The sequence below is a fragment of the Mustela nigripes genome, chromosome 3, assembly GCF_022355385.1.
Source record: "Mustela nigripes isolate SB6536 chromosome 3, MUSNIG.SB6536, whole genome shotgun sequence".
Classification (NCBI taxonomy): domain Eukaryota; kingdom Metazoa; phylum Chordata; class Mammalia; order Carnivora; family Mustelidae; genus Mustela; species Mustela nigripes.
This window is the reverse complement of record NC_081559.1, coordinates 196,450,121-196,473,823: the sequence shown is the minus strand read 5'-3', so window position 1 is coordinate 196,473,823 and position 23,703 is coordinate 196,450,121. Positions and strand designations below refer to the sequence as shown.

General features: G+C 57.7%; 1 protein-coding gene, 1 long non-coding RNA gene and 1 pseudogene across 4 annotated transcripts in view; 2 read left to right on the top strand and 1 right to left on the bottom strand.

Moving 5' to 3' along the window:
* LOC132013311 (uncharacterized) overlaps positions 1–338 on the bottom strand; it is a 4,248-nt gene extending 3,910 nt beyond the window's left edge. The window contains exon 1 of the long non-coding RNA XR_009402989.1: positions 112–338. This is a non-coding gene — a long non-coding RNA (uncharacterized LOC132013311). The remainder of the gene's footprint in view (positions 1–111) is intronic.
* Positions 339–7,540: 7,202 nt separating this feature from the next.
* LOC132014609 (glyceraldehyde-3-phosphate dehydrogenase-like) lies at positions 7,541–9,070 on the top strand (annotated as a pseudogene).
* A 1,361-nt stretch (positions 9,071–10,431) lies between these two features.
* LOC132013310 (lymphocyte antigen 6H-like) lies at positions 10,432–11,925 on the top strand. Of its 3 annotated transcripts, none has more exons than XM_059392981.1 (4): positions 10,432–10,534; positions 10,642–10,729; positions 10,901–11,026; positions 11,324–11,925. In XM_059392981.1, exons 2-4 carry the CDS (start codon positions 10,678–10,680, stop codon positions 11,575–11,577), a joined length of 432 nt encoding a protein of 143 aa, XP_059248964.1. In that variant the 5' UTR covers positions 10,432–10,534; positions 10,642–10,677; the 3' UTR covers positions 11,578–11,925. The 3 variants fall into 3 exon arrangements, with proteins under 3 accessions (XP_059248964.1, XP_059248961.1, XP_059248963.1); XM_059392980.1 differs by having other exon boundaries at positions 10,435–10,534; positions 10,645–10,729; XM_059392978.1 differs by lacking the exon at positions 10,642–10,729 and having other exon boundaries at positions 10,433–10,534.
* Positions 11,926–23,703: the final 11,778 nt, after the last annotated feature.

Genomic DNA, 23,703 nt, shown 5'->3' with positions numbered 1-23,703 from the left:
GGTCGCTCTGCCTGTTCCGAGGACTTGTCAGGGGGCTGTAGGGAGAAAGGAAATTTGATTTTTCTTCTGCTTTTGGTTCCCACGTCACCCCCCCACCCCGAACCCTCTGACCCTTCAGCCTGTAAGTTGTTGATGGAAGGTCTCATCTTCCGAGAGGTCCCCCTGCTGACTGGGGGCGCAGAGACGGCCGTGCTGGGCTCCACGCTGTCCCTGGGGCGTTCGCAGCGAGAGCAGCAGCGAGGGGCAGAGGCGCTGAGTCAGGGGAGGCCGCACGTGCGGATCCCCCGAGCGGGAAGCACCCTCGGCGGGACGCGGCGGCAGAGAAAGCGTCTCGGCACCGGGCGGAGAGACGTGGGGAAAGACACGAACGGGGTTAGAGGAACAGAAAGAAAAAGAACCCAAATAGGAGTCTTTTTTTTTTTTTTTTTTTAAGATTTTATTAATCTACTTTAGAGAGAGCGAGAGCGGGCGACAGCACAAGCAGCGGGAGGGTCGGAGGGAGAAGCAGGCTCCATCCCGGGACCCGGACGGAGCCAGAGGCGGACGCTCCACCGACCCAGGGCTTCCCAGAGAAAGCTTTGAAACAGAAAATGAACCATCATTTTAGTCATTTTTTGCTGACAAATTGCAACAGAGACAACAGCCTATTTGACCTTCAGCAAACCCTGGTAGAATAAATGTTTCATCTTTAATGCTGATAATTCTAAACATATGTTCATCTTAATTAATCCAACAAACTTAAATTAGTTTCAATGCCAATTACATTCCACCTGGACCCTCTTTTAAAAGCCAATCAGTTTGTTGCCCTCTGTGGTTTTTCCCTGGGACCCTGGGGGGAATCTGGAGTGCGCGGGGTCACGTGGGGGGGGGGCTGGCGGGTCCTGACGGGAGGGGGCGGGGGAGGCCCGAGCACCAGCAAGGAGGGCCCCGAAGCCAGTTAAGCAGGAGGCCCCCGGGGCCGTGCAGACACGGGAGGGGGAGGCCTGGAGAGGAGGCCACGTGCCCCCAGAAGGCAGAGAACGCGGTTTCTTGGTTGGGGGGAGGCCTGGAGAGGAGGCCACATGCCCCCAGAAGGCAGAGAACGCGGTTTCTTGGTTCTAAAGCTCCTCGGCTCAGACAGACGAACAGACACCCTGTTTGTTTGTCCCCCAGCGTGGACACCTGTGGTCCAGGTCGGGCTGGAGAAGACAGGAAACTCCCCGGACACAGAGGGAGTTTCGGCAGCTGCTTGGGAAACCTCCTTCAAGTCCCCATCCCCGGGTCCAGCCCCACAGCTGGCTCTAACTGCAGCCAGCAAGCCCGCGAAATGCAGGAGACGCCCCCACAGCCGTCAGGAGGAGGGACCGTGAGACCCCGTCCGCCTCCTCGGGACCACGGCCCCTGTTTCCTCCAGCAACCTGGATCCTGTCAGGACGAGGCCTGTTTAGATCATTATCGTCCTCCACGCCGGGAGGGAATTGACCGCCCGGTTCCTGACCCGACCTGTTCTGCAAGAGGCCCCTTAGGTCGGTCCGATGCGGAGCCCGCAGGCTGCCCTAGAGCATCCCCGCCCATGCGCCCCGCTTCCTGCGGAAGAGACGAACCGCCACATCCCACCGAGGCCACGCGGGGCTACAGGAGCTCAGTCCTTTCCTCAACTTCGCAATCCACATGGTTTCCGGGGGGTTAGAAGGCTCCCCGAGGGAGAGTCCTTGGGAACTGGGGAGAGAGAGAGAGAGAAGGTCCATCACGGGGAATCCCATTCCCGACTCCCAGGTGGCGTCCCACACGGGATCCGTCAGAGGCTCCTGGCGTCAAAGGGACTCAACGTGTCCCTCCGATGAGGTCGCTCTGATCACCGCTCTGCCTTAAAGTCCCCGGAGGAGCGATGCCAGCGTCCCCCCATGTCCCCACTGCGTCCTAGGCTAGTAGGGCCTGAAATACCAGGCCTCGGAGGTCCTGCTGTGAAGGTCACCTCTTACTCCACCTTGCCTTGAAGGACCCACCATTGTTTTTTGTTTGTTTGTTTGTTTGTTTTTTTAAAGATTTTATTTATTTATTTGACAGAGAGAGATCACAAGTAGGCAGAGAGGCAGGCAGAGAGAGAGGAAGGGAAGCAGGTTCCCTGCTGAGCAGAGAGCCCGATGCGGGACTCGATCCCAGCACCCTGAGATCATGACCTGAGCTGAAGGCAGCGGCTTAACCCACTGAGCCACCCAGGCACCCCATTGTTAGCCCATGGAAAACACTAGAGAAGTTTTACAAGGGGAAATGTCCCAATATTGGAGTTTAAGTACTTAGAGGACCTTGACGGAAAACAGTAAAGATAGAAACCCGTCACGTTCTGAGTGACATTCCCACACGTGTGGTCTTTACAGCCAGAGTCCCCAGGAAGCCATCACCGTTGGGTTTTAGTTCAGTCGGGTGCTGGGTTCCGCCGGCTCCCCGTGGAGGTCCCGCGGCCAGAAGGGGCCAGACCAGGGACGTGGGTAGGATCACATTAGACCGATGAGGAGGGAACCTCACATGGGAGAGTTAAGATGGGCAGCCAGGCTGGTCGCTGGGGTGGCTGTCCCGTGCCCACGACAGATGACTTTGTCGAAGGACAGGAACAAAGAGAGGGCATCAAGTTTCTGGGTCTTATTACCGTTCAGGCTCGGGGACTGACTTCCAGAGAAATGGCAGGGTTTCTCCGTCTGTCCTGGTAGAGCAGCATCGGGCTGGACAATCGTACCTTAGCGATCGACATGAACGTGTTCCAGTAAGATGATACTCCTCAAAAAGCCCCTGCAATGAGAGTGTGGAGACGAGAGAATGTACTCGCCAGGCCCACACCAAGGCTGAGTCCAGGAGACACAACCGGAGCCCCACACTGAGCGCCAAAGCATGTAGTTTTGGAATGTCTGTGAGGAGCCCATGGCCCAAGGAGGAATTTTTGAGACCTCTTTGGTCCAAAAAGGTGGTTTTATTAAAGCACAGGGAGAGGACCCAGGGGCAGATGGAGCGGTCCTGGGGTCATGAGTAGTGACCCATTAAATACTCTCTAGTTGGGAAGGGGTTAGGAACGGTGAAAGCCTCCCAGGTATTTTGGAACAAGGTTCCCAGGATGCTGAGGGGGCCCCTATTGTTAGGAGAAGGTCATTTATTACTGTTTCATAAAAACTCAGTCACAAGACACTTCAGATGTATATCAATGGGTCATATGCTGGGGGGACATGTATCTTGGGGTTCAGAGATAAAGGAGTTTTCCAAAAGAATTTTTATATGTTAAAATAGACTAACAGGGTCCTGGCAGTTGGGCCAGAATGGCTCGTTGCCCTTAGCAAAGTGTCAACATCGAGGCAGCTGAGCTCCTAGAGGAAGGTCCCCCTGCCTCCTTCAAGGCCTTGTGAGTGGGCTCCAGGATCCAGGGTAGCGAACAGTGTTCCATTGCCTTGTTTCCCCTCACACTTTCTGCCCCGTGTACAGCACATTCCCCAGCAGCTGTCCTGCCTCGGACTGGACACAACGCCTTCCTAGAGATGCCTAACGCCTTGTTCATTTGGTGTGGCGAGGCTCCCCGTGTTCTGCAGCTGAAGCATGAGTTCCTGACTCTGACCCTGGAGGCCTGTAGCCCTCACGGCCTTCCAGGACAGCTTCCCCTCCGCAGATGACCCCAGCCAGAGCACAGGCTTTCACCTCCCACTGAGGCCGTGCACAGCTCGGGGGCAGAAGACGGGCCCTCCCCGGCCTGCCGGTGCTCATCCCCCGGGGAGGGGGCTCAGTCCCCCTGGATGGGGTGAAAGACCCCAAACCAGGCTGGAAATCAGGAGGACTCAGGACGGTGACCTTCACACACACCCCCACACTGCCTCCGTCCATGGAGCCGGTGACTCTGATCTCAGGGTTGTGAGTTCAAGCCCCACACTGGGCGTGGAGATTACATAAAAATAAAAATCTCTTTCTTAAAACAGTGTAAACTCCAGAGGGAAACAAGCCTGCACGGCCTCACCGGCACAGACACACGTGTGTGTGTGTGTGCGTGTGTGTGTGTGTGTGTGAACTCTGCACTGAGTAGGGCACAGAGACAACAACCCACCATTGGGAACGACGCCTCACACAATTTAACAGGCACAGAACAGCCCATTGTCTGTGCAGCTGAAGCACTTCCCCAGCGAGGGCCCGTGCTCCCCTTCACTCCGTTTCTCCGCGGTTCTCGGGGAAATCCAGTCGGTTCTGCCGCCCGAGCTCCTGGGACCGACCTCTGCTCCGCTCACAGGCACCGCAGCGAGACCCGGGCTGCGGCCCTCTTCCCCCCACCACACCGCCTCGGATGTTTCTAGAACACTCCAGGCACGTTGCGCACTAACTGTCCTCTCCTTTTTCTGTCTTTGCTCAAATTACTTTCTCCTGCTTGAAATTACAAAATAAGCTTAAAATTGCCACGCCCCCTCTTCCCACGTGCTGGACTCCAGCTGCAGAGCCCCTGCTGCCTGCTGTCCCTCCTGTCCAGCCCCCTGACATCGAGCAAGTTCCTTCTTACTGAGCTTCATAATCTGACTTTCATTAAGGCAAAGGAATCCCCTTTTTCGCTGACGGACTGCAAGCAGCTGGCGCAGCCTGTTAGGCATGGCACTGACTTAGCAAGGACCGCACGAACGGGGCTCTGACGGTCGCCTGCCCGGCCTGCAGTGACTGGGGCCGCGGGGAGGGAGATCTTTCTAGCTTCCTTTATTTGTCGCCAAACCCCTTTACATTCTCCCTTCTGAGCTCGAAAGAGACGCTCTCTCTCTTCCTCCTGGGGCACTGAGTCAGAAGTCCCTGGAGGACAGAGCAGCCCCACCTCGGCTTCATCCCCTCAGCCTGACTCGACTCCGCACACAGGGGGTCTCGTGGAAGGCCTGCCAGCTCTCCCCTTATCTCTGGGGTGTCTTTTTGCCGTGCAGCCCCTCCTCTCTGCCCACAGCAGGAGGCCTGCCAACAAGCTGGTGCCAGGTTTGGGGCTGAGGATGGAGAAGCCGCCTGTTGGGTTTGGGACAACTCCCCCCACCCCTACAGCCATTGGAAAGCAAGCAGCCCTTTGGGGCTTTTGCCTAGGCTCTCCTGTGAGTGTGCACGCTGACAGGGTCATAGGGCCACATCCCGTGGCGCTCACCTGCAGGGACCTTGAGCTCGTGGCCGCACAGTGGACAGTGCAGGTGTCCCCGGGGTCCGCAGCACCTGGGCCTCACAGTCTCCCACTCTCCAAGCCCGAGTTAACCCTGCCCTACAGGGCTTCCCAATGCCCATTGCCCTGGGCTGTTAGGCTCAGGAACAGGCAGAGGGAGGGACCCCAGTGAATCAAGAGCCCAGACCTTATAATTCTTGCTCAGTTAGTGAAACCGCTGTCTTCTATCCTGGGGTAATCAGCATACACACCCAGCTTGTCAGGGACCCTATTCTCTGCCTTAAGGGGCCCCAGATGGGGCGGTGGTGTGAGGGTAGTGCTCAACTGGCAGAAATGACCGCAGTGGGCTAGAAGGTCCCCCCACAGGGCCCGGCAGGGTGGGGGCTGCGGCATCTGACAACCCTAACCGGCCGACTGGCCGCACTCGATAGAAACATGTTCTGTTGCAGTTCCAGAGGCTGGAAGTCCAAAGCCGAGGTGGGCAGGGCCGTGCTCCCCTGGAAGCTGCAGGGGAGACTTGCGCATCACCTTCTCTGCTCCCAGTGCCGGCCTGCAGTCCTGTGGTCACTTGGCCGTCCTCTCCTTGCACGCCTGATCTAAGAAGGACTCTCGTTGACACAGGAGTCTCCCTATTCCAGTATGGGTTCATCTCAACTCAGCCAGTTATATCTGCAATGACCCTACTTCCAAATAAGGTCAAATTCACCGGGGGTTAGGACCTGGACATATCTCTTGGGCGACACAGTTCAACCCAGATCGGGGGAGATGGGAGACTGGCAGCAGGCGGGGGAACCGAGCTGCTGTGGGCGGGGGGAGCCGTGGGAAAGGGGCAGCCGGGAGGCAGCAAGGCTGTTGGATCCCATGAAGACGCTGGTGTGAAGCCATGGTTCCCCTGAGCACAGGCACAGAAGTGCCACAGGTGTCCAGGCAGGAGCAACAGCATCGACATGCGTCTCCTGGCTCTGGGCACTGAGGGAGTCTGGGGACAGTGGCCCCCAGCAGCAGTGAGCATGTCCACGGCCGAGAACAGCTCTCCACCAGGAAGAACTGGGGCTCGGGGGAGAAACAGCCGCTCCAGGGCTGGATCCCGGAGAGAGGAGGAGGAGCCTGGAATATTCTTTCCGCCAAAAAACCAAGATGTGCCTCTGCCTGCTGGGGACACAGCAGAGCACAGAGGTCAGTTCTAAGGGCTCCGAGTACCAAGTCTAGGATAGTGTGAGCCTCAACGTGGGTCTCCACCTCCCAAACCAAGTGGACACCCACCGGCCGGTGAGCGTGAATAAAGCAAGACCGGCGGAGAGGAGGAAGCTTGCCTCGGGCTCCTTGAGTTCTGGAGCTGAGAGCAGCTCCGAGTGCAAGTGCCGCCCGGGCACCATGTGCACGTCACCACTCCCCCCTCCCAGGGGCCTTGGCTGGGAGATGACGGATCAGAGTCCACCAGGAAGGTCCTGGGGCTTCCTCCAGTTCGTGGAGCACATGGCGGGTGTTCCAAGCTTACCTCCCACCCCATTCCCCGTCCCTCCTGCCCATGAATGCGTCGACACGTTGCCGTCTGAACATTTCAGAGTTGGTGCGTTTCTGTGCACCCTCCCAAACCCAGCTGTCTTCTCCCGCGCCGGCCAAGGCCCACCCAGCACCTCCCAGGACAGCTGCAGGGGGGAGTTGCTCCCGACCCACAGGACAAGAGGGACACATTCAGCCCGCGCCCAGGACCGACTCTTTAGAGCCCAGGAACTTGGCGCCAGATCTAACGGGGTTGAAATGCGGTCCTTGTGGTTCAGGCGGCTGCCATCCTGCGGCTCCCCCCACCCCGCCCCACCTCCCCCCACCCCGCCCCGACCCTGGCTTCTGCAGACTGCCAGGGCCCTGCCGCCCGCCACCATGGTGCTAGCTCTGTCCCCTTCCTCCCTGTTGGCAAGATTTTACTAAGGATAATTTGGACCTCTAGAGACCTCTTTAGGACAGTGAAGACCTCCCCAGACTGGTTCTTCCCGGACCTCTCTGTTCCCAAGCTCTACCACCACCAGCCCCCGCCTGTCCTTGGGTGTCCTTCAAACCCCCACCCCTCTCCACCCCCTCCACTCCACCCTCCGCCCCTGCGGCCACTCAAGCCCGAGGCTGCCTGCCCTCACTGGAGGCTCTCAGGGACACAGGGACCCTACCAGCAGACCCGTCAAGCTGGGAGGCTCATTGGAAACCCTATTTCAGCCCCTCAGAGGAGGCCGGCCCTCAGCACCCCAACCGAGCCGTAGTCCACAGCCCCCGTAAGACTGCACATGGGGCCAGAGAAAATCTTGAGGTCTGTTCTATCAACCTGGATGAGAAGCATTCTCCCTCAGGTGAGGCAGGAGATCTCAAATGGTCTCATCTGCAGAAACACAATTCAGGTAAAAACAGAAAGCGGGGGCTCTCTGCTCTTCCCCGTTCGACAGACAGCCGCATCTCCAGGTGCAGTGCCAGCCCCGTGCCCGAGACACAATGGTGAAGGTCGGAGTGGACGGATTTGGCCGTAGTGGGCGCCTGGTCACCAGGGCTGCTTTTAACTCTGGTAAAGTGGATATTGTCGCCATCAATGACCCTTTCATGGATCTCAACTACATGGTCTGCATGTTCCAGTATGATTCTACCCACGGTAAATTCCACAGCACAGTCAAGGCTGAGAACGGGAAGCTTGTCATCAATGGGAAGTCCATCGCCATCTTCCAGGAGCAAGATCCCGCCAACATCAAATGGGGCGATGCTGGTGCTGAGTATGTTGTGGAGTCCACTGGGGTCTTCACCACCATGGAGAAGGCTGGGGCTCACTTGAAGGGGGGGGCCAAGAGGGTCATCATCTCTGCTCCTTCTGCTGATGCCCCCATGTTCGTGATGGGTGTGAACCATGAGAAGTATGACAACTCCCTCAAGATTGTCAGCAATGGGGGCTCGTGGGTGGCTCAGTGGGTTAAGCCTCTGCCTTTGGCTCGGGTCATGGTCCCAGGGTCCTGGGATCGAGCCCAGCATCGGGCTCTCTGCTCTGTGGGGAGTCTGCTTCTCCCTCTCTCTCTCTGCCTGCTTCTCTGTCTGCTTGTGATCTCTGTCTGTCAAATAAATAAATAAATAAATAAATAAATGATCTTTTAAAAAAAGATTGTCAGCAATGCCTCCTGTACCACCAACTGCTTGGCTCCTCTGGCCAAGGTCATCCATGACAACTTCGGCCTTGTGGAGGGACTCGTGACCACCGTCCATGCCATCACTGCCATCCAGAAGACTGTGGACGGCCCCTCTGGGAAGCTGTGGTGTGATGGCTGAGGGGCTGCCCAGAACCTCATCCCTGCTTCCACTGGTGCAGCTAAAGGCTGTAGGCAAGGTCATCCCTGAGCTGAATGGGAAGCTCACTGGCATGGCCTTCCGTGTCCCCACCCCCAACGTGTCTGTTGTGGATCTGACCTGCCGCCTGGAGAAAGCTGCCAAATATGATGACATCAAGAAGGTGGTGAAGTGGGACGCCTGGGTGGCTCAGCTGGTTAAGCGGCTGCCTCCAGCTCAGGTCATGATCCCAGGGTCCTGGGATCGAGTCCCGCATCGGGCTCCTTGCTCAGCTGGGAGTCTGCTTCTCCCTCTGCCTCTGCCTACCCCTCTGTCTGCTTGTGCTCACTCTCGCTCCTGTCTCTGACAAATAAATAAATAAAATCTTTAAAAAAAAAAAAAAAGAAGAAGGTGGTGAAGCAGGCATCAGAGGGCCCCCTTAAGGGCATCCTGGGGTATACTGAGTACCAGGTTGTCTCCTGCGACTTCAACAGTGACACCCACTCCTCTACCTTCAATGCCAGGGCTGGCATTGCTCTCAATGACCACTTTGTCAAGCTCATTTCCGGGTATGACAATGAATTTGGCTACAGCAACCGGGTGGTGGATCTTATGGTCCACATGGCCTCCAAGGAATAAGAACCCCTTGAACCACCAGCCCCAGCCAGAGCAAGAGGAAGAGAGAGGCCCTCAGCTGCTGGGGGATCCCTGCCCCAACTTATCCCCCAAAACACTGAGAATCCCCCAACCTCCACTCTTTCCTTCCCAGACCCCCTGAAAAAGGGGAGGGGCTTGGGGAGCCCTACCTTGTCATGTAACATCAATAAAGTATACTGTACCCAGTCAAAAAAAAAAAAAAAAAACAGAAGCGGCGCGAAGAGGAAAGTCAAGTCTTTCATATAAACCAGAGAATTTTGTCTCACTGGGCTTCTGCCTGACGCGTGGCTAGAACTTCGGATAGAGCGGCACCGTGACCGTCTGCACCTTGTCACCTCGGTCACCTTGTGACATTCTCCTGCCTCTGGGTGAGATCAGCAAATTCAGTTATAAAATCCCATGGACAAAACTCTTCTGTTCTAATTTGCTTCCATCAAAACAAACTATCCCTAACACTATTGTCAATAGAGAAATGAACCAAGTACCGTTCAAGTTTATGTGATTTGGGCAAATCTTCGGTAAATAAGACTAGTTTGGGGGTGCCTGGGCGGCTCAGTGGGTTAAAGCCTCTTCCTTCGGCTCAGGTCATGATCCCAGGGTCCTGGGATTGAGCCCCACATCGGGCTCTCTGCTCTGTGGGGAGCCTGCTTCCTCCTCTCTCTCTGCCTGCCTCTCTGCCTACTTGTGATCTCTGTCTGTCAAATAAATAAATAAAATGAAAAAATTAAAAAAAAATTTTTTTAAAGTTCATGAAGACTAGTTTGATATCGTGAGTCTCGTCGAGACGGCCGCGTCTCCGGAGCTGTCAGCCCCCAGTCTCACACGAGCACGCGTCTTCACTCGGTTTGAGCTCGGGCCTCAGACAAGCTACTGTTGCATCCCCGGGATGTCGAAGATCATCAAAACTATAAACTCAACCAAAGAATAAGTGTGTAAGGACAGAGATCCTGAGACAATGAGCCGCTCGGCACCCATTACTACACGAACACCAAATGCAGCAGAAAAACGAGAAAAAATCAACGATGTGTTTAACATTAAAAAAATTTGTTTCTGCTTCTGTGACTTGTGAGGAGCACTTTTTGGGGAGCATACATGGAGGACAGGACGGGTTTATGGGTCTGGGGACTGGGGGCCAGGAGTGGAAGAGAGACAGAGAGGTCTCAGCTGTATAGCTGGGGAGGGCCCCACAGCCTCCGAGAGACCCTGGAAGGTGAAGCCAGAAACAGAGAGCGCCCAGCTTCCTCCTGGAATTTCCCTGAAGGCACCACTGGTCGGCTAGGTGAGACCCCGTCCTGGCCTGGGACTCAGGTCGGGTGTGATAGCTACTCCGGAAAGGGTGGAGACAAAAGAGTCCAGCCCCAGCTTCCTCCTGATGGGGCACAGGATGCTGGGGGATGACTTCTTGGCCGGGGGATAAGAGGCTCCAGTGCCAGCCGACAGACGGGGACCTGACGCCTGCGGGTGAGTGAGGCAGGAGGGAACTGGGCTGGCGAGGGCTCAGCCTTGGAGGGCCAGGGTCTGGGGAGGGGTGGCAGCAGCCTGAGCCTGAGCCCGCCCCCCTCCCCCAGCAGGAGCCCAGGCACATCTTGTCACCTCCAGGAGCCATGACAGGCCTCCACCTCTTCCTGCTGGCCATCCTGCTGTGCTGGGAGCGCGGTGAGCAGCGGGGCACCAGGCCGGGGTCTGCGCTGCTGGGCATGGCTGGCCATCCCCTGTGCGATCCCGTGTGTGCGCATGGGACGGGTCTGCCCCCCAGGCCCCAAGAGGGTGGGAAGGGGCCGCGGTTCAGGCCTGAAGAGGTCTGACCCCGTGCTCCCTGCCCCCCAGCGCCAGCCCTGAGCCTGCAGTGCTACACCTGCATTGATATGGAGAACGGTGGTCCCTGCCAGCCCCTCCCGTGTCCGATGCCCGGCGTCTGCTACAGCAGCAACATGACCTTGACCAAGGGCGATGGTGAGTCCCCAGGGCCCAGCGGGTGGGGGCAGGCCAGGGGGCTCTGCTCTGATGCTCCCCCAGCCCCTCGGAGGAGTGTGGGCTTGCCAGCGGCCCCGCTCCTGCCTGCCTCAACATCCCCAACTGCATGGCGAGGGGCCGGCCTCCAGAGGCCTCCGCGGGGACGGGGCGGGATGCCACTCCAGCAGCGGGACGGAGGACCAAGTGCTCCCTGGGAGCTGGTGACCAGGGGCGAGTCTAGGAGGCTGAGAGGGGCGTGGAGCCTCTCACGCCAGGCTCCCCACTACTTGCCCACAGGAAAGCAGCTGAAATACCAGCAGAAGGGGTGCGCCCCCTCCTGCGACGAAGTTTCCAGGGTAATGCAGCAGCTCTCCCAGATGAGCCCCATGGATGTCCTGGACCCTGCAGACCTGCAGGGCCAACCTAAGTTTGAATCGCAGGGTCTGGTGTGCTGTGAAAAGGACCTGTGTAACGGGGGGACAGGGCACCTTGGCCCTGGCGGGGGGCTCTTGCTCAGCCTAGGGCCCATCCTGCTCTGGGCCCTGCTGTGACCAGCTCTGACTCCAGCACAGAAAGCGGGGCCTCGTTCTGAACAGAGTCTGACGCAGCACACGCACGCACAGGCACACACACGCACCCACGAGCACAGACCCTGAAAACCTCCGCCACCCCTACCCAGCCCCCCTGTCCAGCCCTAGGCTCAGGCCCCCAGTGCCCTGCTATGTTCACAAGCTTATCCAATTTTGCAAACACCATCAACCAACTATTGGCCCAAGATGCAGAGACGGCCGCGCCCTGACCGGAGGGGCCTCTAGGAGAGCAAAGGCAGCAGCCCTGCCCAGGTCCTGCCCCCAGTGTGCCAGCCCGTGCCAGGAGAAAATAAACCTTTCTGCAGAGAACCTCCTGTTCTCTGCTGGTCCTTCGGCCCCCCTAGGGGTGGGGGGTGGGGGGTCTCATGGCCTGCCTAGGAGGGAGACTGCTCTGCCCCATGGTTTTCCCTCAGCGGGGCTAGGGCCCATGACCCCAGGAATGGGAGTGGTTCTGGAGGGGTGCTAGGCACAGCTGGGGGTGGCTCCCACTCATCCCCATGAGGCGTTTCCTCCAATGCACGTGACCCACCCAGTCCCCCTGGGGGCCTCCATGGGAGCATCTGCCCAGGGCCTTCTCTGGTGGCTGATGCGCTGGTGGGCGGTGGGGCTTCAGCCGAGGCAGGTGGTGGTGGGAGGGGGGTCTCAGGGGGTTCCTTTCCTCTTCCACACATTCCTTCCCTCTGAGCTCCTGCCCCCAAGGCTGACCCTGAAGCTCTGGCCCAGCTCCCCAGCCCACAGGACCCTGCTCCTCCCCACGGGGTGGAGAGCCCGGGACCCTCATCTTCCCTCTAGGTCCCCCCAGTTGCCTCTTCCAGGAAGAGAAGCCCCCTCTCCTGCCTGCCCGGTCCAGAAAGGCTGAGTGTGTCTCTGGGGACTCCCGGGATTGTCAGGGTCAGGTCTGCAGGGCCTTCGCTTCACGACCAGGGAACCTGAGGCACGGGAAGTTAATGCCAGTCTCGGCCAAAGACAAGGAACCAGAAGTGTCGCCCTGCCCACATGTGCCGTCTGCGCCTCCACGGACTGGACCAAGAGACAGCAAGGGCGTGCTCCCGCCCCCAGGCTGGGGGTGCTGGAGGAAATACAGGGGCTGGGGAAGGGGACACCAGCCCCACAGGGACAGGTCCTGAGGCCTCTGAGGTCTGGAAATCCGAAGCGTCTTCCCCATCACCCCTCCTCCCAGCATCTCCCAACTCGCCCCCCCACGGGGCTGGCCACAACCCACACACCCTGACTCTACACCCCTAGAGCGACCAACCAACAATGTCATGCAGTGGGGGAGGGCTCCGGAGTGAGGGTGCGTTGGGTGGGGGGGACAGGGGTGTTTTGTGGGCAGAGGGGTTTGAAGAACCACATCCATCCTGCACCTCCTGACCTCACCCTGCACCCCCCGGTGACCTTGGGCAAGGGCCCACATCCTCTAGCCTGCTCCGGTGAAGGCACCCCGTGCCAAGCAGAGCCTCTGCAGGCGCCGGCACAGGCTCAGGGGACACAGCTGGGTCCTGTCCCCCGCAGCAGCGTAGACAGTAGCCAGAGCCACCGGTCCGCACACTCACCATGACACCATCTCCATGGGCTTCTTGGTGCGTCCATCCTGGTAACTGGTGCCCATTCCTGAAGGAAACTGGTCTTTCCTTATTGATCGCTGTATCCTGATAACAGGCAAACTGTTTTCACGGTTAATATCCTTAAATGTATTAGTGGGTTACCTAAAAATATTTTCTGTTAATATGTGAAGAACTTTTGGGATGCCTGGGTGGCTCAGTTGGTTAAGCAGCTGCCTTCGGCTCAGGTCATGATTCCAGCGTCCTGGGATCGAGTCCCACATCGGGCTCCTTGCTCCGCAAGGAGCCTGCTTCTCCCTCTGACTCTGCCTGCCACTCTGCCTGTGCTCACTCTTGCTCTCTCTCTCTCTCTGACAAATAAATAAATAAAATCTTTAAAAATATATATATATATATGAATAACTTTTCTCATGTTTTTTCTTAAAATTGCCAAGTTCTCCATTTTCATTTTGTGTCTGGAGCCATCGGAAATGTGTTCTCCCTGGCACGCCAGCCCTGACCCCACAGGGTCTGGGGCAGAGCTCACCCCTCTCTGATCTGCTGCCCGGACACCCCCCCACACACACCCCATGAGGCCACAGGAGGTAGGAGTGCGGGGGGGACGGCCAGCGACCCCCATTCTTATCTCTCACCGAGCTAAAAACGTTCCAGCTTTTCATTCTGAAATAGGTTCACACTCACAAAGAAGTTTCAAAAATAGCACCGAGTTCCTATATTCCCTTCAGTCGCTACATCCGATGTTGACCTCTTATATAACCAGGGTCGGAAACAGGAAACCGCCGTGACGCCGACTCACAGATCCCCACTGCCGACCTGGGCCGAGCCCCCACGGCGCCCACGGGGCTCTGCTTGGGTCCAGAGCCCAGTCCTAGGGGTCTACCTGCCCGCGGTCCTCCCCGGGGCCGGCTCCTGCAGCTTTCCCGCCAGGCGTGGCCAGTGCCCGTGGCAGAGTTCCAGGTGTTTCCCTCCACCTCGTGCTAAGATCTTAGTTAATCCTGACTATTCCTGCTCTGGACAGTCCACGCTTCCCAAGGTTCGCCTTCCTGTTTGTGGACTGGAAATGCCCGGGGGGGGCCTCCAGAGGCCACTGGAAGTGGGGTCCCAGATCCGACCCCATTGTCCCCACCCGACCCTGGGCAGCTCCTATCTGAGGGAGGCCCGTGGGCACGGGCTCGGAGAACAGTAGCCTCCAAAAGCTGGTGGACTTGAATCAAAGTGGGTCTTTCTGTCTGTGTGGCTTCAGCATCCGTCTTGCCCAGTCCTACTGTGCAGTTAGGGATACGTGCCCCTTGGACATGCCCCTTTCTGTGCAATGGGTGAGCGGCCTCACCTGCCCCCTGGCCCAGCTTCTGGTCCTACTTGGCGAGATGCCCCCCCCGCCCCCGGCGTGCAAGGTGTCCAGGGAGCAGGGTGCACGTGTGTGTCTATGTGGTATGTGCATGTGAGTAGGGTTGTGTGTGTCACTTGTGTTCAGGGAAGGGACACAATGCGGGCAGGGCCGCAGGCTGGGCTTCGGGGGAGACGAGGTCCTGGTGACCCTCCGCTGTCCTGTTCCCATAGGGCCCGGCCCAGCCTGCGCAGCGGAGAAGGTGAGGGGCACCGAGACAGTCGGCTCCTTTGGCCCGGAATGCGGCAGGTCAAGGCCCTGGGTGCCCCGCGTGGGGAGGGGTCGGCCCCAGCGCACCCAGAACAGGAGACTTAAGACCTCCCCAGCCTCCTCGGCCACTCCCCTGCCGTGGACAGGAGAGGCTTCCTAGTGAGGAGATAAAATCTCTGTCTGAATGGGGCGCCTGGGTGGCTCAGTGGGTTAAAGCCTCTGCCTTCGGCTCAGGTCATGATCCCAGAGTCCTGGGATGGAGCCCCGCATCGGGCTCTCTGCTCAGCAGGGAGTCTGCTTCTCCCTCTCTCTGCCTGCCTCTCTGCCTACTTGTGATCTCTGTCAAATAAATAAAATATATATATATTTAAAAAAAAAAAAATCTCTGTCTGAACATGGTGCTCAAGGTGCACTCAAAGGTGCTCAAGGTCTTGGGGGCCTGGCCAGAGCCTACCCTTCCTAAATGAGCTGCCTGGCATTTCCAAAGCTGGAGGTGGGGCCAGGAGAGGGTGGGGGGAGCAGATCTGTGCAGCTCCCCCCAATACACACCGACGACCGAGCAGAAGCCAAGCTGAAGATAAAGCAGAAGCTGACAGACCGCAGCCCCCACCCCAAACCCTGTGACCTTCCTCCTGAAGCTCCCGGCTGTCTTACTGTGTCTTACTGTTCATGCCTCGCTAGGGGGAAAAACAACTTGAACTTGACAATGGCAAGGGCCCTCCCTGGTCGGAGTGCTCTTCTACACATGAAACCTCTCCTGTCCTTACCCTCTCCACTCCCACCCCCCACAGCCCAGGGGCAGCAGCTCCTGCCCACGGGTCCCATCCCTGGGCTTTAATAAAACCGCCCTTTTGCACCCTACCCACAAGCCCCACGTACAGAATCAGATCCCGCTCCCCCAGCCCGGGGACAGCTGCTCCTTCTGCCCGCGGTCCTGCCCCTGGGCTTTAATTAGACCAGCATTTTGCATCAAAGACCTCCCAAGAATTCTTCCTTGGTCCTGGGCTCCAGACCCACCCCACCGAAGCTCCCCTACCTTCCCAAACTACATCAATACGCCTCCCCACCTACGGGTGTCCAGAGCGCTGCGGGAGCACTGACCAGTGTCCACCCAGAGACGCACGAACAGATGCAGGGTCAGCTCGGGCCAAAAGCTGTCCTGGTCTGGGGCAGGTGGGAGTGGGGGGGGTGTCTCTGGAGGGGTGGAGCGGGGAAGACAAAGGCAGAGGACCCCTGGGAGGAAGGGGACACCAGGCTGGGGCTGGGGCTCGGAGGACAGGCCGCAAAGCCCCACAGACTGCATGCGTGGGGAGTGGGTGAACAGCAGGCACCAGGGGACGCCGGTAGACTCAGACCAGAGGACACAGGCCATCTGCGGATCCCCCGTGGTCCCTGCAGGGAGGGGCACGCCTCCCCCACCCACCTTGGCGCTGCAAAGCACCAGTCTCTGCCTCCCCTCTCTGAGCACGCGCTGGAGAGATCTGGTCCTGGCAAGTTCCCCGCTGCCCCGTGGAGAAGCGTTTCTGTCTCTTGAACAGGTGACCCGGCTGCCAGCGGCTCTCCCTGGGCCCAGCTGTCTGTCTGGACGCCCAGACCGGGGCTGCCCCTGCCGTGCACGAGGCTGCGGGTGGCCCGCGCTCCCTCTGCTCTGTCGGGCGATGCTCTGGGGAGCAGTTTTCTGGGTCAGCCCAAGATTTTGGTTTTATGTTTCTCAACATGGCAGTTCACGGTCGGGCATGAGTGAGTGTGCCCAAAGGCCACCGTCACTGCGCGGTGACCACGAACTTCAGTTCCTGGGGCTCCTCCAAACTTGGTGGCACCTGGGCACACCCAGTTCCCAGCTGGGCGCTGTCGGGGCTGAGCTTGGAGGCCCCTTTCTGGGGGAGGTTGGTCCCTTTGGCCCCTGTGCAGCCACCGTGCAGCCCGTGGTCCTCCCTAACTTCCCCATAGGCACAGGTCCCAGCTGAGTGCTTTCCTGCCCTCAGGGGTGATGTGGTTTTTTGGAGTATAGGTTCAGTTCGGTGTGGTGGGATCTGGAGTCCACGGCCAAGAAAGACTTCTTGGGAGGTCTTTGATGCAAAATGCTGGTCCAATTAAAGCCCAGGGGCAGGACCGTGGGCAGAAGGAGCAGCTGTCCCAGGGCTGGGGGAGCGGGATCTGATTCTGTACGTGGGGCTTGTGGGTACGGTAGGGAAAAAGAGATTTTCCAAAGAGCCTTCATATGCTAAAGACGCTCCCGGGATACCTGAGGCCGTGCCATTGTCAAGTTAAAGTTGCTTTTCCCTCTAGTGAGGCGTTAACTGCAAGAGAGATGGCGGCTTCCTGGAGGAAGGTCCCGCAGGTCGCACCCAGGAGTGGGGGAGGGACAGGCTGCCTTGGTCCTCAGCCAGCCTTCTGCTCCCCCCATCCGTTCCTCTGCTGTACCCGGGCTTGGGAGGGCTGAGGCAGGCGCCGGGCTCGCACTGTGCAGAACACGGGCCGGGGGCGGGGCGGGGAGGCGCCCCCAGGGGTGGGCCACGCCTGCTAAGGCATCAGTGAGGCCACCCGCACTTCCTGGGGTGGGGGTGGGGTTAGCTGCTGTTCCCAGGGCTGCAACCAAGTTCATCTGCATTTACCATTCCATTTCTTTTGCAAACATGATGGTTTCCTTACTCAAGTAACTATTTTCTGTAAGAAAGTCCCAATTAAGCTCTCTGAAAAATAAATGTCGGGTGACTAAGGGTTTCGGCGGTGCCTTTCAGAATGGCGGTGAAGTCAGCATAGTGACTTCTTGCTTGATTTTCTTACAAAATGGGGCGACCGGGTGGCTCAGTTGGTTAAGAGTCTGCCTTGAGCTCTGGAGTCCTGGGATGGAGCCCCTCGATGGGCTCCCTGCTCAGTAGGGAGCCTGCTTCTCCCTCTCCCTCTGCCCCTCCCTCCGCTTGTGTGCTCGCTCCCTCTCAAATAATTTTTTTTTAAGATTTATATATTTAACACAGGAAGAAAGATCACAAGCAGGCAGAGAGAGAAGAGGGAGAAGCAGGCTTCCACGGAGCAGGGAGCCCAACGGGGGGCTCGACCCCAGGATCATGACCTGAGCCGAAGGCAGACACTTCACCCACTGAGCCACCCAGGTGCCCCTCAAATAATTTTTTAAAGATTTTATTTATTTGACAGAAGAGAGAGAGCACAAGAGGGGGAGCAGCAGAGGGAGAGGAAGAAGCAGGCTCCCTGCGGACATGGAGCTCCATCCCAGGACCCTGGGTTTGGGATCATGATCTGAGCAGAAGGCAGATGCTTAACTGACTGAGCCACCCAGGCGCCCTCAAATAAACAAAATCTTTTTTTTTTTTAAGATTTTATTTATTTATTTATTTGACAGAGACAGCAAGAGAGGGAACACAAGCAGGGGGAGTGGGAGAGGGAGAAGCAGGCTTCCTGCTGAGCAGGGAGCCCGATATGGGGCTCGATCCCAGGATCCTGGGATCATGACCTGAGGCAGAGGCAGACACTTAACCGAGTGAGCCACCCAGGCGCCCCACAAAATCTTGAAAAAAGACAGAATGGAGCAAGACAAAACTGCATAGAATAGGAAACACAGAGTGTCCCCCACACAGTGGGGATTTACATATACTGGTCATAAAGTAAAGTATCTTTTTTACAGTGCATCTGGGATAAAATACAGAAGAGTGGCTCACTAAGGCTTGAGCCTCCCAGGGGGTGGGAGAGGCTCGTGGCCCCCCAGGGAGGGGCAGGACTGTAGCTGAGCCCCACCCCAGCCTGAATCCTACCCTCAGGCCCAGAGAATTACCCCAGGGCCCAGGCTGAGGCCTGGCTCTGGGGGTGTTGGGGAGCTCTGGGAAAACCCCGTCCCTCACCAGACCCAAAGTCATGAGATGTGGGAGACGTTGAAGATCCTCTAGGCTCCCAGTAGTTCAATGTTGTTAGGACAAAGTCACTTTCAAATGCTTCCCATCATCCCCTTTCCGTCGTGACGCCAGGGAAGCGCCTCCCCGAGAGGTGCAGGCCTCCCGGCTCCAGACGTGAGCTACCCCCAGGGCCCGGCTCCTCCCCGCTCCCTCCAGGCCTCCCCGCATGGCGACCTGAAGGCCCCCACCACCCCCTTCTCCTTCACAGAGTCCCTGGGCACCCTCTCTTGAACCGGACTCTCCCTTGGGGTCCGCTTCCAGGGCACCCAGACTGACCCCTCTCTCCCCCTCCCGTTCCCCCCCAGCTCCCCCCTTCCCTGCTCTTCCAGGCAAGGAGTCAGGCGGCCGGAGGGGCTGAGGGCAAGGGAGGCAGCCGGCTGTAGGGAGCCATCCAGGGAGCCCTGGGACCCAGCACCAAGGACCAAGCGTAGGAGGAGAGGGGCAGAGGGAGCCCATGCGGCCGTGCGGGAACATGCCCTCTCTTGGAGGGGCTGAACTCTAGCCTCACCGCCTCGGGGCTGGGTTCCGAGGACAGCCATGCTCACCTGCTTTCCCATCTGTTGTGCCCAGCGGTGAGTTTTCTCCATTTCCTAGTAGAAATTTTACAAATAAGCTGGTCTGCAAAATATAAGAGAGGCCTCTTGGGGTTGTAGCCGCTCTGCTGGCTGGCTGGGCGCGGGAACCCGGGAGGGCCACCCTGTAGGACGGACCTCAAGAGCGGGCTCAGACAAGCCCAGGCGCGGGGGTGCCCCAGCCGGGCGTCTCTGCCCCCAAGGAAGCCTCTGCTAATGGGCAACCCGTGGGCAGGCCTGAGGCTTTTCAGAATCAGGTTGAAGTCAAAGTCTAGAGAGAGGCACATCCAGCCTCCACCCATCTGGGCCCCCAGGGCAATAGGTGGCTGGTTTCTGTCCCTCGGTTGGGGTGGCAAAGGGCCAGAGATGGCCTGTGCTGACGGCTCTGTTGGAGAAACTCAGAGCCTCACTCGCGCTCCGCCTAGCTGGGCCCCACGCTCCCTCCAGGCAGAGCCTCAGGGAGGGTTCCCAGGGTCCTGGGGCCAGCAGCCTGCTAGGATCCAGGTCCCACTCCCCAGCAAGAGAGCAGCGAGTGTGCCCTGAGGAGGACTCTTCCCCACCCCCTAGGACACCCCGCAGAGCCTGAAGCAGATTTGCTTGTGAGAGCAGAGGACCCCAGCCTCAAGTGTGGGAGATGGGCTGGGCCAGCCTGAGGGTCCTGACCAGGGCCCAGGACAGGGGCGGCAGGGAAAGAATGAAGCCGGCCTGTCCTGGGACCATTTAAGTGAATCCATAGAGTTGATGAAGTCCCAGAACCTAAGTCAGGTTCGGTGGGGTGAGGAGGTTCGGAGCCGACGACTAAAGAAAGAATTCTTAAGACGTCGTTGGTGCAAAATGGTGGTTTATTAAAGCACGGGGACAGGGCCCGTGGGCAGGCAGAGATGCGGCTGCCCCGGGTTGTGAGGGGTGGTTGGTTATATACGCAGGAGTTGGGTAGGTGAGGACAAAGGGGTGTTCAGAAGGGCTATTGGGGCAAAGAATACTATCAGGATATTGAAGGCTTAGTTACTATCAAGTAAAGACAATTGAGAGTCTCCAGGTGGAATGTTACATTCCTGCCATCAAGCATCCTTGTTAATGAGATTTAGGTTTAGAAGAAATTTAACTTTATTTACTTTTCCTTCTACCTCCGCCTCCTTCGGTTTTTATGGAGGGGAGGGTGACATTAGGCTTGAGAAACTGAGTTCTGTGTCCCTGGAAATTGGGCTATTGATAAGGTAACTTCTTTGTTTGTAAATCTCAAGGACATTTGCAAACCAAGGGAGACTCCTGTCTTGCAGGATTGTGATCCCAGCAAGTTAACCATTTATCATTTTATGGCAGTCCGGGGTGCCTGAGGAACGCTACACCTGAGGGGAGCGGATGGAGGGGGGGGGTGCAAGGCGCCAGCTCTTGCTTTGTCCTCAGCCGGCCTCCTGCTCCCTCATCAGAGTGTCCAGAAGAATGGAGACCCAGCTGGCCCAGACTGAGCACAGCCTCGGGGGTGGACCGGCCCCAGCCTCACGGCCTGCAGCAGGGCACTGCTCAATCTAGGGAGACCGGAGGGGAACAGGGAGCGCTCGGGGATGAGGGAAGTGTCCTGCGAAGGAAGACGGAAGGGCAGAGGGGCGCTGGGACAGGAGCTGTGCTGGAGGAGGACCCTGGGAGCTGGGCAGTGGGAGGGGGGCTGGCCAGGGGACAAAGGCTCACACACCTGTCCAGGGTCCTGCTGGGTTCACATGTGGTGGGGAGGATGGGCGGGGACGAGTGTGAATTGGCTGGAGGGGAGGCGGTGTGGGGGTGTGGGAGGACCCATGCTTGTGGCCTCCTGTGAGCCCAGCTCCCAGCCAGCACCGGGGACAGGGACAGAGAACAGCCCTAAGGCTGGAGGAGGCCATCCCGGGTGTGGAAGAGGTCTGAGGCTTTTCAGAATCATGTTGAGACAGAGCACCCCTGGAGGCACGGTGAGAGCTCGGTGGGAGTGGGGGCTGGGTGATCCCAGCGAGCGGAGACTGATGAGGGAGCAGGAGGCTGGCTGAGGACAGAGCAGAAGCTGGCACCTTGCACCCCCTCTCCATCCGCTCCCCCCACCCCAGTAATCTGTGTCTCATTCCTCAGGCACCCCTGACCACCGTAAGCAGCAAACAGTTACCTTGCAGAGATCACTGTGCGGCAAGACGGAGTCTCCCTTGGTTTACAAATGTCCTAGAGAGCTACAAACAAAGACGTTACCTTAACAATAGCACAATTTCCTGAGGCAAATAACTCAGTTCCTCAAGCCCTAAGGTCTCCCTCCCCACCAGAAACAAAACCAACGGAGGCTGAGGCCGAAGGAAATGTAAATACAGCTAAATCTCTTCTAAACCTAAATCTCACTAACGGAGACGCTCGCTCGCAGAAATGGGAAGGGCCGGCCCAAAGACAACACCGACGCAGCCACGCAGCCGCAGGGCCGCCGGCTACCCCGCACCTCGCAGGCCCTCTTTAGCATATGGAAGCTCCGTGGAACCCTCCCTGCCCCTCCCCTTCCCCCAACCGCAGGGCACACAACCTGCCAGCCCCGCAGCGCTTGCTGCCCACGGGTCCTGTCCTTGTGCTTTAATAAACCACCACTTCGCACCAAAGATGTCTCAAGAATTCTTTCTTGGTCATCGGCTCCAGACCTCAGCCCACTGAACCTCACCTAGGTTCTAGAACCTCATCAAGACCACCGCAGGACCTTCTGCCAAATGGGTGGTGGCACCTTTTCCACGCACTCATCGGTTGGACATGGCTGTAAGGGACAGCTCTGCCCTCCGCGTCTTCATCAACCAACAGCAAAGTCCCAGCCGCAGGTGCGAGATCCCGAGCGTTCTAGAACCGCCGGGCATGATCCTGTAGGTCAGGGGTCTGTCTTCACGTGCTCTGTAGCAAGTTCCATACCGGATCCCAATGGGCCATCTCAGAGCCCAGGTCTGCTGACCTAGAGTCCCACTGGCTGTCACGGGAGCTCCGCACGGCCAGCCACCAGGACCTCTGAAGAGGTTCTTGTAAGGACCTATTTAGAAACTGTCCCTGCTCCCCTGCCCCCAGGGGATTTACTTGGAGACACGTCCCGGAAACCAGCTCCAGGTCACTACGCCCAGATACAAGGGTGGGTCAGGCCAGGTGGAGACAGCGGATCAGTGAGGGGATGCGTACTGTCTCCCTGGTTACCAAGGAGTATGGGCCCTATCCTTCAGGAGGCTTTTTGGTGCCAATCCTAATCAAGGTGTGATAGGCTGGGTCAAATGTCTACTAGGGTCAATTGTAACTCCACTGGTCACCTGCATCACTGTGGACTTTCCTGTGTGTGTTACAATCTCATCGGTCACCTGTGCGTGGCCAGGCCCGATCGCATGGCCTTTGCCCTTCGAAGCTAGTCTGTGAAACAGAGAGGGGTCGCCCTCTCTTGGAAGAGGTGCGGCCCTGAACGTTCGGTTAGATTCTTGATGCTTGGCACGAAATAAAGCTTTGCTTGACCTTTGCTTTGTATCAGTCTCGCTCCTTTGATCACGGACCCATTATTGGGGCACAACAGTTCTCAGGTTGTGTCTGTAGGAAGCCTGAGGTCTTGCACGTGAAGGGGCCTGGCGGACTACGGCCCCAGCACCCCCACCCCCCCCCATGCCCTGCCATGCTTGCAAACATCACGCTTTCTTTTAGCTTCTAAATTCTAAGTGTGGTGGTGATGAGGGAGCAGGAGGCTGGCTGAGGACAGGGCAAAAGCTGGCACCTTGCGCCCCCTCTGCACCCGCTCCCCTCAGTAATTTGTGTCACATTCCTCAGGCACCCCTGACTGCCCTAAAAGAAAAACAAATAGTTAACTTGCGGAGATCACAATCCTGCAAGGCAGGAGTCGCCCTTGGTTTATAAACATCTTTGAGATTTACAAGAAAGAAGTTACCTTATCAGTAGCCCAATTTCCAGGGGCACATAACTCAGTTCCTCAAGCCCTAATGTCCTCCTCCGCTCCATAAACAAAACTGAAGGAGGCCGAGGTAGAAGAAAAAGCAAATAAAGTTAAATTTCTTCTAAACCTAAATCTCACTAACAAGAACACTTGATAGCAGGAATGTGATGGTCCACCAGGAGACTCCCCACTGTCTTTATGTTAGTGCCTCATTAGAGGGAAAGCGGCCTTGGCTGGATAGGAACCAGGCCTCCAATATCCTGACAGTCTTCTTTACCCCAATAGCCCTTCTGAACACCCCTTTGTCCTCACCTACCCAACTCCTGTGTATATAACCAGCCCCTCCTCACATGCCCGGCACAGCATCTCCATCTGCCTACGGGTCCTGTCTCTGTGCTCTAATAAACCACCTTTTTGCACCAAAGACGTCTTTTTTTTTTTTAAAGATTTTATTTATTTATTCCACAGAGAGAGAGATCACAAGCAGACAGAGAGACAGGCAGAGGGAGAGCGGGGAAGCAGGCTCCCCACTGAGCAG

Excerpts from the sequence above, each read along its gene's own strand:
- LOC132013310 (XM_059392978.1), top strand. The coding sequence starts at position 10,468 with ATGACTTCTTGGCCGGGGGATAAGAGGCTCCAGTGCCAGCCGACAGAC. Across the intron at positions 10,535-10,900 it reads CGGGGACCTGACGCCTGCGG|CGCCAGCCCTGAGCCTGCAG; the intron begins GTGAGTGAGGCA and ends CCTGCCCCCCAG. Across the intron at positions 11,027-11,323 it reads GACCTTGACCAAGGGCGATG|GAAAGCAGCTGAAATACCAG; the intron begins GTGAGTCCCCAG and ends ACTTGCCCACAG.